General features: G+C 46.0%; 1 protein-coding gene across 8 annotated transcripts in view; it reads left to right on the forward strand.

The window, feature by feature from the left end:
* shi (dynamin-1 shibire) overlaps positions 1 to 16,264 on the forward strand; it is a 136,051-nt gene that overhangs the window by 65,435 nt on the left and 54,352 nt on the right. For 3 of the 8 annotated variants that reach the window (XM_075688379.1, XM_075688369.1, XM_075688403.1), the window contains one exon: positions 605 to 616. The exons of the other annotated variants lie outside the window; for them this stretch is intronic. In XM_075688379.1, the coding sequence (XP_075544494.1) occupies positions 605 to 616 (12 nt within the window). The remainder of the gene's footprint in view (positions 1 to 604; positions 617 to 16,264) is intronic. 8 annotated transcript variants of the gene reach the window in all.

The raw sequence follows: 16,264 nt of genomic DNA on the forward strand, positions 1-16,264 counted from the left end.
TTGCTGGGATCAGCCACTTGACAAGGCACATGATAGGAATGGAAAAGGAAAGTGTTAGAAACTGTGGTTCCTGCTCCCAATTATAGATTGATAGTCAACCCTGCAAGAGAACGTGTTTTCCGCGACAGTCAGAAGCATTATTTTCTAAACTAATATGAAATAGATTGAGCACATTGAATATATTCAAATGCACCTTAATTTGAACTGGCTTCATATTTGTCCTTTTTTGAATTTGTTTCCCTGCAATGAATCGAAGTTTTGAATTTGTTTTCTTGCTTGCAAAGTTTCATGCATGGCTCAATGAAAGTGTTTTACTAACATGTTGCATGACTTGTTTAATTATGCTTTGCATTCCATTTTCTTTGCTAGCATGTGCAACTAAAGCTATTCTTATTCATTGAGATATGCACATAACGCTCTTGCACTTGACAAGCATTTGTCTAATGTCTGCATGAAAGCTTTACTTTGTCAGATTTTTTTTGCTTTGTGATGGTGTGAAAGAGTACACTAAAGAGCTTGTTATTTTGTCTTATTTTGCATATTTGGGTTTCCAAGTTGGCAAGAGTTATGTTTCCTCCCATTTTGTCCCTTTGGTGTTTCCTAGTCGGTTTTCGCCGTAAGTCACGGTCATTCTATTGTATCTCTTTACCTTCTTGCTTTGCAGTTTCTTGTATTTTTAGTTCTCTGCAGCTCGGTTTTGACAGATTCCCCGCAGCCACTTAAAAAGAATTCTGTGCTACTTAAAAAAAAGAAGTGCATGCTGTAGACCTTAATTAACTGCTTTAGGATGTTAAAGTTGCAATTTTTGTTTGCATGAAAAAACTGATCTGTCCTGGAATGGCTGAGCAAATTGTGTTTCAGGGCAGAGCTTGCTTAAGTCTAATAAAAGTGGCTTGTACGGTTGCGACTGGGGGCATAAGTCAAAGCATTGAGCTGCCTCTTGGTGTGATGCTGATCGGTGTGCTGCAGAGGGCTTGGAGCGCTCCTTGGTGCATTGTTCAGAAGGCAAAATAAGGGCTTGAAAGGCCAACTGCAATGAAATTTCACTGTGGGTGTAAATTGGTTATTATAGATGAGCAGTATAAATTATTGAAACAATTTTGGCAAAGCTGCTTGGCTGGCACTTGTCGAATTTTCTTATTAACAATCTTTAATTAGTGCCTAAGCAGATGCATGCACCTGGTGCTTATCACATATGATGCAAGTCCCAGGAGATTGCATCTGAGAGTTTGTGTGCTGTGGGCACTGCCGTATCTCTGAGGTTATGCCGAGGAGCCACACAGCTTCTCTACGTTCTGGGTCATGCATCATTTCTGGCGAGCGGTAACAGTGGCATTCTTTTCAGTATCTATATGAAAAATGTATTTTTGCAAGATTCTGTTGGGCACCCACTTGTATTTCAAAGGTTAAATTTTTTCATGGAAGGTGCTTTATGTCCAAGTTATCTGGATTTAGGCTTTTTATATGGTCTAAAATTTCATTGCAGAGTGCCTTATATCCCTGCTTATTACTGCGCTCCTAGGGAAGTGGTTTGGGAGCAACTTGTGTTGTGAATATCTGTTTGCATGTTGCAAGAGTGCTGGCGGCCGTGTAGCCATTGGCCATTGATTGTTACGCATCTTCGATCTCTTCAGTGGTTGACACATCCTCTTACTCAGTGACACCTAGTGCTTACTTTAAATCCTTTAAAACACACACATGCACGCGGAAACGAGGGAAGGGCGAGAAATTTTGTGAAACTGAAACTAGGGAAACTGTGCAGCGCATTATGGCCTAAGATGCCGCTGTGCCAGAAAAACCCAACTGCTACTACTACTAGGAAAACTGCAGGAAGCACACATTTTAATTGCTTCAAAAAGTCTTTAAAATGTGCACTTGCCATTTTTGGGAACAGTAATTTCAGAAAGCACATGAGCTTTACTTCATACATATTGTCAATTTACTTCACTCCACCATTTTCTTTTTCAACTTCCTCACTTTCCCAGTCTATAGGTGGCATACATAGCTTTTTTTCCCTTCTTTTTAGGAATTACCAATTTGTAAATGTTGACAGAGCAATGAAAGCACCATTGCATGACAAAATAGTTCAGCTGAAGCTTTCCTGTGAGGCCTGTATGTTTGGTCTTGTGTTCTACTGTAGTGAAACCCGCCGTGGTTGCTCAGTGGCTATGGTGTTGGGCTGCTGAGCACGAGGTCGCGGGATCGAATCCCGGCCACGGCGGCCGCATTTCGATGGGGGCGAAATGCGAAAACACCCGTGTGCTTAGATTTAGGTGCACGTTAAAGAACCCCAGGTGGTCAAAATTTCCGGAGTCCTCCACTACGGCGTGCCTCATAATCAGAAAGTGGTTTTGGCACGTAAAACCCCAAATATTATTACTGTAGTGAATTATGCTGTTACTCTAGTGAAAGCACCAATCATATATATATATATATATATATAATATAGGATTTTTTTTTAGCTGCACCGAATATTTAAAACTAAGTCAACATAAATTGCGGGGACATTATTGTGACCATTCAAATGTCTAGATTGGCAGCTTCTAGATAAGTAGCAATTTGTGCAGTTATGTGCATAATTAATAATGGCATGTTCATTAACTATTATCTATTGATCTTGGGGGGCTAAAACAATAAGTTTAGAGCCAGTCCACAACATTTGAGTGAAGCAGTGGCATGTGTATGCCTATGCATGCGTGTTTGAGAGAAGCACATTTATATTTGTACGCATACCAGTAACATTTTAGTCAGTTGTCTGCTTATGCAAATGTGACTTTACCCTTTAGGTGCCTGCTGAGATTGTCAAGCTGGTTGGTTAGCTTGTAAAGCATCTTGCCAATTGTTTCCCTGACCAAGGTTTAAAAAAAAAAGTTAATATAACCTTAACTAATAAACGCAGAAACTTTTTTTCACGGTACCTTGAAATTCATTGATGAGTTCTTTTACTCTGTTGACATTGGCATTTCCTTGTATCTACGTACATCAATAACTTTTAGCCTTTGGTCATCTATTGTTTGTGTGGTTCTAACATTGCGAGTGTACACTTGCATTATTACTGTAGTGGATCACAGTGAAGCGGTGTGAAAAATTCTATTTCATTCTTCTATTTCTAAAATTCTATTTCATTTATTCTTGGGAGTTTGATACATCAATATTGGCAGCTGCAGTATGTATGGGAGTGTGTGGAACATTTTTTAGGAAGGGAACAAGCAGCTGCTTATATTTTTTGCGACTGTGTACGCTTCCTGTTCCTGTTGTAGCATTATACAACAGCAGTGCTGTGGTGATTCTTGATGTTTAGCTTCATTTTCAAGAGTCCCTTGTCAGAACTCGAAGTAATTCCTTTAGTGTGGCCCTGCAACACTTCTTGAAAAGCTATACCAGATGCAAGACAATGCGATTCTTAACACTTGAGCCAAATATTTATTGGAATAAACTATGCCATATGCTAGACAATGCTGCTGTTCACACTTTTGAGCCAAATAGCATCACTCGCTTGCATGCAGCAGGGAATTTACAATTTTGCTCTAAAGATAGCTCATGCTCTCTTGTGATTTCAAATCCTCTCAGTTCTTCAGTGGGTCCTAATGACACATTATGTACACTGCGACTATTGGCCAGGTATCTGAATACATAGCAAAAAGAACATTCCTTTGGTAAAAGTGAGAAAGTTGTCCACGATGCTATTATTTATATCAGTTTGCCTCACAAGACTTATAAAAAGTCAGTCAACAAGAGCAACAAATTCAGTTTTGTACTTTCGATCTTTGGCAACTGTCATACTGTCATACTGTCAAACTGTCAACTGGCTCAAGTTAAGCTGTCCCTTTGTAGTGCAAAATCATGACATTGATAGTTTCATAGAACACCTCGTCTAAATTGCTCTAGTGGGCTATAGTGTACATTTGTGCTTGTGTATCTGAGAATCTGCAACTGTCTAAAGGATGCTTCAGTGTTGGTTATTTCAAGTGTGTCGTTCTAGGGCACGGATAATGTGCATGCAGGATTACTCTTTGGCTCAGTTGTTCATGATGTCATTGGCACGATTGCCGCATTACCCTTGTTCTTGGCTTGCACGGAAATAGGATGACATTTCCAGCAAGTTGTATGTCTTTAGTGCTTGTTGATGCATGCGGTCCACAATGTATAGCAAGCATGGAATTGCACATGCTCTTGTATTATGTTTGTGTAAACAAACAGTTATCCCTTTGTAGATGCATGACATATAATCCTCGATCAGCCATGAAACGGGACATCTCAGAGTTGCAGCATGTTCTACAAAAAGCTCCTTCCTTTACTTGCTACACTATACAGTGTTTTTTTTAGACAATATATTTTTGTATAAAAAGGCACTAAGTGCAGTGAACGGGATGTTTTTGCAGACGAGTTCCTAGGCGAGGTGGACATACTTTGCTGCTAATAATGAGCTTCTGACAACCAATTAACAAAAATTTATTAACTTTCTTATTAGTGCCTTAGGAACAGTGTTTAAATGGCAAAGTTGAAGGTAATGAGCAAAACGTGAACAAGGTGAATGCAGGAGCCAACGTTTCGACAAGTGGACTTGTCTTCTTCAAGGTGACGTATGCTTTCCTCGCCACAGTATATATAGGTAGAGTTTTCAAGAGGGGAGAGGGTGTGAGGTGGGAGAATCCAGAAACGAGGGAAAATGTGTTAGCGTATCGAATTGACAGTAAAGGAACCCTGTGTACAAGGTCAAAGCCAGGGCACTCCCCCCCCCCCCCCCCCCCCCCGGTCTGTCAATTTGTCAACACGCCGGCTGACAAAAAAAAAAAAAGGAAGGAAAGGAAAAAAAAGGGGGGGGGGATACGCCAAGAAATCAAACTAAGTGTTGTTGCCTATAGCTTGAAGTTTAGCATAGCGAATAGATTCTAAAGCTCCCTTTGAAACGTTTATGCCTATTGGTTGCAATGTCTTGAACTTATGGATAAGGTATGATTCTCTGTATTTTCTTTCTCGTTCAGAACGGAAATTTGACTGTAAGATGAAAAGTTTAAGTTCATCAAAGTTATCACCTGGTTGGTTGAAATGCTCGGCGACGGCTTTGGGAAGTTCTTTAGCTGTGTCCGCGCGATGTCCGTTTAATCTGATGTTCATTGAGTGTCCTGTTTCACCGATATATTGTTTCTTACAGAAGGAACATTCAAGCATATAAATCACATCCAAACTTGTACAAGTGAAGCTAGGTTTGACTTCATGTGTATAACTATTTGCGGTGCTTTTAATTTTAATGTCACTTTGAAGGTGCCTGCAGGTTTGCACCTAGGGCGACAACATGCTTTTATTACGGGGGAATGCTGTTGGCTGACTTTTGTGGGCACTAACATGTCTTTAAAGTTCTTGTTAAGGCGATAGGTAATCCTGGGTACATCCGGGAATGCTTTTCGCAGACGCTCGTTACTTGATAATATTGGGTGGTATTTTCTTAGGATGTTGTTTAGGTTTGGGAGTGCATTAGAATATTTGGTTATAAAGGCCGGCGGTCTGTCAGATTCTATTGTGGGCTGCCTCTTCACCAATTTCGACTGTCTCTGCAATCTTGACACGGCATCATAAGCTCTATCGAGAGCAACTTGGGGATAGTTCCTTTCTGCTAGCGTTGATTTAAGGTCATTTAGGGGGTGGATATAATCGTGGTCTTCGCTGCAGATGTTTCGCTTGTCCGACAAAAATTCCTTGCTTGCAATGTCGCGGGTGATGACTGTTGTAGTCTAAATATTGCTGGCTATCTGTAGGCTTCCGGTAAAGTGTCGTTCTCAGTTTTCCGTTTTCTATGTAAACGGTCGTGTCCAGGAAGTTGATCTGACTAGGAGAGTGGTGAGCAGTAAATTTAATACTCGGGTGAAAGCGATTGAAATGGCTAATTAAGTCGGCTAAGGCGCTTGTGCCGTGTTCCCATATTATAAATATGTTGTCAATGTAACGAAGATGGGTGTGGGGTTTTAAAGGGTAGGATTTCAGCAGGTCTGCTTCAAGCTGTCCCATGAAAATGTTCGCATACGTGGGAGTGAAGGGCGTACCCATGCTAGTGCCGAAAATTTGCAGATAGTGTATAGAATCGAATTCGAAATAGTTGAGCGTGAGAACTAACCTAAGGAGCGATAAGTAAACTTCAGGAGCGTGCACTTGAGGATTGGTTGCGAGGGATCTAGAAACGGCTTCAATTCCTTCACTCATGGGAATGTTGGTGTAAAGGGCAGAAACATCCAAAGGGACTAGAATAGCGCGGTCGGAAAGGATTTGGTTGGCGTTGATGCCATCGATAATTCGAAGGAAGTGCGGTGTGTCTTGAACGAAAGATGGGAGGGTGGGGGGTATGTTTGACAGGTGGTGATTTAAGAATTTAGATAGTGACTCAGTAGGTGTGTTATTAGACACAATAGGCCGACCTGGGATTTCTGCTGTAAATATTTCTTCGACCGGAACTTTATGTATTTTAGGAAGAAGATAAAAGCGGCCTGCTGTTTTGTTCTTGGGCATCATGAAGCGATATTCAGATTGCGTGATTAGTCTCCTAGACAGGAACTCTGCTATTGTGCTTATCACAATATTGCTGTAATCTGAAGTTGGGTTAGAGTCAAGTTTTCTGTAATGAGTGTGGCTGCTCAGTTGTTTAAAGGCCTCATTCTTGTACTTTTCTATAGGCCAGATTACGATACTGCCGCCTTTGTCTGCTGGTTTTATTACGATATCATTCCTTTTCGCAAGTTCTTTAAGAATTTGGTGTTGAGCGGGGGTCACATTTTTGCCTTTCCGGCAATGCCACGTTGACTCTAGAATTTCCTTTGATATCAGTTTTAAGTATAACATGCTTTTAAGTATAACAGGTAGTCACATTTTAATGCACCCTCATTTTTTAAACATCTTGAAAGTAGCACCTAGTTCCAAGATATTTATCACCGAATTTCAATGGTAAATCCAGGCAATATTGAAACTGAGCGCTGCGGGGACACCGAAAAGGTGGCCCCGCTATCATATCAGACTGAAACGCCCCATGACAAGAACGAGGAAGTTTGAAATCGGACGTCCTGGCCATTCGCAGCAGCTACTGATGTGTTGCACTTTGCCTGGCAAGCATGTGCGGCCTCGTCGGGGTCAGGATTCGCCGCTGCGTGCTATCATTCAAACTTCACCCCACACTTCTTTACGGGGTGTTGCTCTCTGATGCGCGCAACAGGACATGCTCAGTCTTGATATTGCCTCGATTAAGTCTTGGAATTTCATGAGATTATCTCATATTAGGTGTGATTTTCAAAATTTTTAAAAGATGGGTCTGCATGAAAATGTCACTGCCTCCAAATTCACCACTTAAACAGCTGCCCTAACGCACTAATGAGAAGTTAATTAATCAACTCTTGTTAATTAGTCTTCCGATGCTCACATTATTAACAGCAAAGTACGTCCGCCTTGCCTAGGAACTCGTCTGCAAAGACATCACTTTTGCTTCAGTCATTACTTTCTCGTAAAAAATCAGTATGGTCTAAAAGAAAGCACCCTGTATATTAGAGCTACTGTAAACTAGGGAAAATTGGTGCTCAATGCAGAAGTAGATGTGTGCAAAATACCTCTAGTAGTGACTCAAATGTAAGGCCAGTGGGAATCTCATGGTTTGCTAAGGTTGTCCGTTTCAGAACTGATGTAGTAGAAGGGATGTTATTAGTGAAAAACAATAGAAAAGCACCATATCGTAGTGGTGTAGTGGGCAGAGCACTGTGTGCAACACCACACACTGCTACCCGCCGTGGTTGCCCAGTGGCTATGGTGTTGGGCTGCTGAGCACTAGGTCGCGGGATCGAATCCCGGCCACGGCGGCCGCATTTCGATGGGGGCGAAATGCGAAAACACCCGTGTGCTTAGATTTAGGTGCACGTTAAAGAACCCCAAGTGGTCAAAATTTCCGGAGTCCCCCACTACGGCGTGCCTCATAATCAGCAAGTGGTTTTGGCACGTAAAACCCCAAATATTATTAATTATTACCACACACTGCTGTAGCCTTCAGCATGCATGGAATTGGAGGAGTTGAAGCACAATCTCTTACTTCATTCGAACACTGTGCAAGTAAATACTTAATGCAAGAGGAACATTGGAAATTGATGCCATTTAGCGCAAAATGCATTTCAAAACTTTTAAGTGTTGCTGGCCCCCTTCGATTGGATCGTGGAACATCTTAGAAAGATGTGAAATATATTTTCAAAGGGCATCACATTGCTGTCTTTTCTAGCTAAAAGGCTATGAATGCATAGTGTTTTAGTCAAGTCATTAGTAATCAAATGTTGCTTCTGCTATGCTTGTGCTGCCTTCCCGTCCTAATTTAGCTAGTGTTCCGCCCTAATCACACCCTTTGGTATTGGCACATCAGTATTGACCTCGTCAATAGATTCCACCACATGATTGCTTTGTTTTGTAAAGCCTTGCTGCAGCTGTCGGTACATTTTGGCCAATTTTGAATAAAACGCATGATTGCTGTTGCTAAATGTGGTAGGCAAGATGCCACATTCCTAATTTTTGCCAATGTTTCATTCAACCACATGCAAACAGCATTGCTCAGTGAACAAAAACATTGCTGAGGATGTTTTGGCTTTTGCCAGAGGTAAATCTGGCAAATAGCCATTCGGTTTAGTGTACCTGCACAATAAGCACAAATGGTGGTGAGGATTTCAAAAGGTGAAGGAGAGGGAAGGCAGACACCTTTTGAATGAAATTGTAGGTCTGTTGATGCATGTATATGATTACTCTGAGAAGAGGTTTATTGGCGGCTTCTAAGGCAAAAGCGCGGCCACCGGGAACGGCGAGACAGCCCGAAGCACTGTCCAAAAAAGGCGACAGTAATCAACAGCGCGAGCGGGGCCGAGCCGCGCGTTGGCGATGTGTCTGTACCACGAGGCGAGTCTTCTTCTTCACAATCTCCCCCCGGACAAAAAGAGCCATCCTGGCGCCTTAAGAATCGGGAGGCAGAGGGTCGTGGTAGGGCTTGAGACGCGAGACGTGGACAATGTCACGTCCACGCCGGCGCAAGTCTTCAGGTGGTGACAGTGGCTCGATTAGAAAATTCACCGGAGATGTTTGCTCCAAGACTCGGTAAGGCCCTTCGAATTTTGGGACGAGTTTCGAGGAAAGCCCCGGAGTCTGGAAAGGCACACACAACCACACAAGAACGCCTGGAGCGTAGGTGGTGTTCAGAAGCGTGTCGGTGCGGTTTTCTTTCTGGCGCTGCTGTTGCTCGGCCGTAAAGGAGCGCGCTAGCTGGCGGCATTCTTCGGCATGTCGGGCTACGTCGGACACAGGTAGACACTCGGAGGCGTCAGAACGGTATGGAAGGAGCGTGTCGATGGTATGCGTAGGCTGGCGGCCATACAGGAGGAAGAAAGGTGAAAATCCCGTAGTGGCCTGGATCGCGGTGTTGTACGCGAACGTGATGAATGGAAGGATGCGGTCCCAGTTACCATGATCAGATGCCACGTACATCGACAGCATGTCACCAAGTGTGCGGTTAAATCGCTCTGTGAGTCCGTTAGTCTGGGGATGGTATGCCGTGCTTGTCCGATGAATAATACGGCATTCCGAGAGCAAACTTTTGACGACTTCGGAGAGGAAGGCGCGACCTCGATCGCTGAGGAGTTCTCGAGGTGCGCCGTGTCGAAGCACGAAGCGATGTAGAACGAAAAAGGCTACATCCCGGGCCGTAGCACTTGGTAAAGCAACAGTTTCGGCGTAGCGTGTCAAGTGGTCAACAGCAACTACGATCCACCGATTGCCGTCTGGAGTCATAGGAAGTGGGCCGTATAGGTCGATGCCGACGCGATCGAAGGGTGTGGTAGGGCACGGGAGCGGCTGCAAGGCAGCAGACGGGCGTAAAGGCGGCGATTTGCGGCGTTGACAGTCAAGACAGCACCGAACAAACTTTTGTACAAAATTGTACATGCCGCGCCAGTAGTAGCGGTGGCGAATTCGTTCGTACGTCTTGAAGACTCCGGCGTGGCCACACTGTGGATCGTTGTGGAAAGCGGCACATATTTGTGACCTTAAGCTGCGGGGAATCACCAGAAGCCACCGACGGCCTTCAGGAGAGTAATTGCGTCGGTGGAGCAGCTGGTCACGAATGGCAAAATGAACTGCTTGGCGTCGGAGGGTTCGGGATACAGGGATAGTCGAAGATCCAGAAAGATAGTCGAAAAGAGAAGCGATCCACGGGTCACGACGTTGTGCGGTGGCAAAGGAGTCCATGTCGAGAGATGGGATGGAGTGTGCGGAAGTTGTTCCGCAGGCCGAGTCTGGAGGTAAAGGTGAACGAGACAGGGCGTCGGCGTCGGAGTGTGTTCGCCCACTGCGGTATACGGCGCGAATATCGTACTCCTGGATGCGTAATGCCCAACGGGCTAGGCGGCCAGTGGGATCTTTCAAGTTGGCAAGCCAACAAAGCGCGTGGTGATCTGTGACCAAGTCGAATGGGCGCCCGTACAGGTATGCTCGGAACTTGCCAAGTGCCCATACTAAGGCCAAGCACTCTTTTTCGGTCACGCTGTAATTGGCCTCAGGCTTCGTCAGCGTGCGACTCGCATAGGCGACTACGTATTCGGGGTAGCCTGGCTTTCGTTGGGCGAGGACGGCGCCAAGACCGACCCCGCTTGCATCTGTGTGTACCTCAGTGGCAGCCGACGGGTCGAAATGGCGAAGAATAGGTGGGGAGGTGAGAAGACGACGCAGCGTAGCGAAGGCGGAGTCACATGCAGGGGACCAGGAGGAGAGGGTGGTGTCACCGCGTAGAAGCTGAGTCAATGGTGCCATGATCGAAGCGAAATTTCGAACAAAGCGCCGGAAATATGAGCATAGGCCCACAAAGCTCCGAAGTTCTTTGATGGTCTGAGGCTTCGGAAACTCAGCGACAGCTCGAAGTTTTGCAGGATCGGGTAGAACGCCGTGCTTGGACACAACGTGGCCTAAAATGGTGAGCTCTCGCGCGGCGAAGCGGCACTTCTTGAGGTTGAGTTGGAGGCCAGCGTTCGTTAGACAGGTCAAAACAAGTCTGAGGCGGAGCAGGTGAGTCGGAAAATCAGGCGAGAAAACCACGACATCGTCGAGGTAACACAGGCATATGGACCACTTGAGGCCACGCAGCGTGTTGTCCATGAGTCGTTCAAAGGTGGCAGGGGCGTTACAAAGCCCGAACGGCATTACGTTAAATTCATATAAGCCGTCAGGCGTAATGAATGCGGTTTTCTGGCGATCGGCTGCAGCCATCGGTACCTGCCAGTACCCCGAACGCAAGTCATGGGACGAGAAGAATTCTGCTCCCTGAAGACAGTCGAGGGCGTCGTCGATGCGCGGCAAAGGATAGACGTCTTTGCGCGTTACCTTATTTAGCCGACGGTAGTCGACGCAAAAGCGAATAGACCCGTCCTTCTTGCGAACTAGAACGACAGGCGATGCCCAGGGACTGTGCGAAGGTTGAATAACGTCACGGCGCAGCATATCTTCGACGTGGGTGGTAATGACACGACGCTCTTCGGCCGAGACGCGGTAGGGTCGTTGACGTAACGGCTGATGTGAACCGGTGTCAATGTAGTGCTGCACTTCCGACGTGCGGCCCAAGGGAGGTTGTGAAACGTCGAATGAACTTCTGAAGTGGTGCAGGAGATCAAGAAGGTCGGCGCGTTCGGCAGGTGTGAGGGTATCGGCGATGGCACTCGAAAAAGCATCCTTGGACGTCTCTTCAAGCGCGGAAATCGAAGACGACTGGCCGGAGTCGACATCAAAAGAGTCTCCGGGGACGTCAACCAAAGACGAAGAGTCGAGGAGTTCCACGATGCCAAGGCATTCACCAACGAGCAATGTAATAGGCGCACAGAGGGGATTGCAAAAGTATATATTGCTACAGCCGCCAGCCATGTCAAGTGTTGCGAAGGGTAGTCGGAGAGATTTACGGCTCATGAAGACGTCGGAAGGTGTGAAGAGCACCGTTGCATCAGTGATGGCATCGCAAGAGACGGGTACGAGAGCGAAGGAGCCAGGTGGAATATCTGTGTCCTCGCGCACGGTAAGTTTAGAAGGGCGGTCACAATCTTCGTGCAAGGGTGCGTCACAAGGGGAAAATTAAACTTCGGCGCGTGCGCAGTCGATCACGGCTTTATGACGGGATAAGAAGTCCCATCCGAGGATGACGTCATGCGAGCAGGTGGGAAGAACAATGCACTCGACTATGTAAACAATGCCGTGAATAAGCACACGTACAGTACAGGCTGCGTGCGGAGTGACGTGCTGAGCGCTTGCCGTACGAAGCGACAGTCCAGAAAGCGGCGTGGTCACCTTGCGCAGCGAACGGCACAGTTTGGCGGCTATCACAGAAACGGCTGCGCCGGTATCCACAAGAGCGAATGCAAGAACACCTTCTACACTAATTTCGACCACGTTAGCAGGACAGGCACGAGGACTTAGACAGTTCGAATGGGGCGCAGTTCTTGCCTCGTGAACTGCGACGTTCAGTTTTCCTGATCAGGTGGTGCAGGTCGCCGACGCATTGGGGAGAGCGAGCGTCGGCGAGGGGATGGCGAGCGACGCGAAGGAAATTTTGGAAGGTCAGCACGAGCATACGGTTGGTGGGAAGGAGTGGCGTATTGGCGAAAGGGCTGGCCGCCATACTGGAAGGGCCGAGAGGCGTCGCCGAACGCTTGAGGCCGACGTCGGCAATATCGGGCGACGTGTCCAGGAGTGCAGCAAGAATAGCAGATGGGACGATTATCAGGCGTCCTCCAAGGATTAGCTCTCGGTGCGGTCCAAGATGCAGCATGGGCTCCCGGTGGCACCGGGTGGGAATGGGTCGCGAAAGACGCAGGCGGAGGCCTGCGTACTGCCTGCGCGTACGTAAGAGGCGCAGCCACAGGCAGGACTGGCTGCGCATAGGTGGGAGGAGTCGCGACAGGCTGCACTGCCAGAGCAGAGTTGAGATTCGTGGCTGCAGGCGGCTGATGATGTGCGGAAGGGACAACTTGAGCGACCTCTTCGGAGATGAGAGTGCGGAGCGTGTTTGGAAGACGGGAGGTGGGCTCCTGAGTGAAGGGGACTAAAGAAAGCTGGCGGGCAACTTCCTCACGCACGAAGTCCTTGACCCGTTGAAGTAATGAGCATGGGTCGTACATGCTGTCAAGGCTGGCCACCAAGTCGTCGCTGCCCAGAGCACGCAGAGTCGAAGCGCGTTGCTTCCGTAACTCATCATAACTTTGGCATAGGCTGACGACTTCGGACACAGTGCGCGGATTCCTGGCGAGAAGCATCTGGAAAGCGCCGTCATCGATGCCCTTCAGGATATGGTGAATTCGCTCAGCTTCGGGCATTGCCGCGTTTACACAGGTCCACGACGTCTTCAATGTAGCTCGTGAATGTTTCTGCCGTCTGCTGTGCTCGGGCGCGCAAGCGTTGTTCAGCGCGCAGTTTGCGAACAGCGGGTCAGCCGAACACTTCTGTAAAGGTTGTCTTGAAGATTGACCATGTGGGTAAGTCACTTTCGTGGTTGTGAAACCAGAGTTGGGCAACACCAGCCAGATAAAAGATGACGTGGGTTAACTTCGCTGGATCATCCCACTTGTTGTGCGCGCTCACCCGTTCATATGACGCCAACCAGTCTTCTACGTCTTCGTCGTCTGCACCGCTGAAGATCTTGGGGTCGCGTTGTCGTGCAACGCCGGTGCAAGTGACGGACTGTGGCGTCGGCGCCGTTTGGGATGAGCTGTCGGTCATGGCGGGCGATAGCGTTCGTGATCGCAGCTCCAGGGTTACAAGCGACGGGGTTTGAGTCCCAGCACCTCCACCAATTGAGAAGAAGTTTATTGGCGGCTCCTAAGGCAAAAGCGCGGCCACCGGGAACGGCGAGACAGCCCGAAGCACTGTCCAAAAAAGGCGACAGTAATCAACAGCGCGAGCGGGGCCGAGCCGCGCGTTGGCGATGTGTCTGTACCGCGAGGCGTGTCTTCTTCTTCACAACTCTTTGGCTCAGCTGTTTGTGATGTCATTCTCTTGCAACTGGGCAAACGTTCTGCCTTGATCAAAAAGTTTTTCAAGGTGATTTTAAAACATACTTCAAGAACTTTTACTGTTTATGCATAAATGGTGCTCAGGTTTCTTACACTTTTACAGGGGACCAATGTGGTTGTAGGGCCTTTAGTGAGGAATGTCATCTGGCTTTATGAAGTTCTTGAGTGTAAATTAGCACATTCAGTCATGCTCTGCATCACATTTGATTTTTCAATGGTGCATCCTCTTAAAATTAAGGGGCAAAATTTGAAGGCATTGTCATTAAACCTTTCAGTGCTTTTTTTTTTAAGTTATGCACAACCAGCATTGGGGCGTTTTCTCTCGGATATTATAAAATGAAGCCAACAGTTTATTTTTGGTTTGACAAATGAGAAAACGTATCGCGAATAATGGGAAATGCATTCTTAGTATGTTCCTCGCATTCTTATTTTTATTTTCTGTCTCCTACCTAGCTTTGATCTGATGCTTTCGCATTAGCACTGTCCTGCCGGGGTAAAGAGATAACTTTCTGTAAATGTGCAACAGATGGCAGAAACACTCAACAGTAGTGGCCCTGCCTTATGACATGAATATTTGAACGGAGAATTGCCGCGGTAGCGGGCAAAGTTTGGGATTTCGGTGCGCGCTCTGCGCAGTGCAGCCATGTCTATGAAGGGGTGCATCCTGCAGTGCACTGACAAAAATTCGGATTGAGAAAACCCAAAAAGATAAGAAAATATGCTTCTAAAATATACAACAAATGGTGGAACTACCTCGGAGCTTGCCAACATTGTGTTGCTGTGCACGTTTGACTGGAGAGAGCAGAGAATGTATGGGTACATCAGTGACATGGTGGGGCAGGAATGTGGAAATATACCATACGTCAGTGACACTAAAAGGGTTAAACTTCTCTACATTGAGTCTAGAAAACTACTAGTTGTATTAGCTGAGAATATAATATGGTAGACACTTGTCGTAATGTCTTGGGCAGCTAAAATTTTAGAAGTGATGCTGCATAGACTTGCAAGGTCTGCTGGTATGTTGAGTCAAGTTTCTTGGTGCATGTAATCTGGTCTGATGCATGCATTTTTGCTGTGGTCAAGATAAACTGACTACATAATAACTTTTCTCTGAACATTACATAAGATGGAAAGTGGCAGAAGTTCGGGACATTGCAACACTTTTCATTTTTGATCACTTGAATAACCTTGCAACACTTTTCATCACTTGAATAACCTTGCAAGTAATGTCTTAATTGCGATTACTTTTTAAGCCAGTTGAAAAACAAATTGTAATCGGCCAAGTGTCCTCTTTACAGTGCAGGTAGACTGCTTTGAAACTGTTCTTTTGTTTAATTAATTAGGGTTTGTAGTATCACTATATCTATGCTGCTGGTTATTTTGCCGGCAGCTTGCTCAAAAAGCCTGGTGATAAAAACCTTGAGGCCGAAGTGCTAGCAAAGGAAAATAACGTAATTACTTTGCAAGCTCTGCCTTCTGTGCACTGTTGATATCAACTCTGCAAATTCAGGCTGGTCTATCAACTTTTCCCCTTGGCACTGAATCCTCTCAACTCTACAATGTTCCCAACCTGAGATTGGAAAACAATGGCATAATGCAAAATAAGTACCCTGTCCTTTGTTTACATGTCATAAATCGATGCAGTGAGCTAATTGATGAAAGGCTTTCAATTAACCAAGCTTGAAACAAAATGCACCCACTGGAGATTTTTTTCATGCAGTATAGGGACTTCCAAGAAATGTCAAAGAATTCTGGTGGTTGGGAGAGAAGTGTAGTTAATAAGGACTGAAATTTTTTTGTTTTCTCTAAAGTTTTGCTTGCTTAATGTTGAAAAGGTGTCTCAGTGCTTCATGAATATGCACCCTTGCAACTTTTTAATTGTGCGCAAGTGTCAACTGCACAGAACGTCAGTGCCTTAAAATGGCTAAAACAGTGTGCCCAATTGCACAAAGCACTCCAGTGCAACTATTGTCTGCTGCGCTGTCGCATCAGGAAGACACATATGCCCCGCCAGGGTTATCTTCTGTGCAGCCCTGGTTGCGAAAATCTGGTGCAAGAACAGGTCTAGATTAAGATGTTTCATCTGCAATGCCCTCTCCCCCCGTTTTTTTTTTTTTTCATACTACTGGAAGCCACGCATATGCCAGGGAATAAAGATAAAAAAAAGGTAATTTATGAGAACGTGCAAGGTGTTGTCATGAAGAAAGAAGCAGAAATGA

The sequence above is a fragment of the Dermacentor variabilis genome, chromosome 1 (assembly GCF_050947875.1).
Source record: "Dermacentor variabilis isolate Ectoservices chromosome 1, ASM5094787v1, whole genome shotgun sequence".
In the NCBI taxonomy this organism is placed as follows: Eukaryota; Metazoa; Arthropoda; class Arachnida; order Ixodida; family Ixodidae; genus Dermacentor; species Dermacentor variabilis.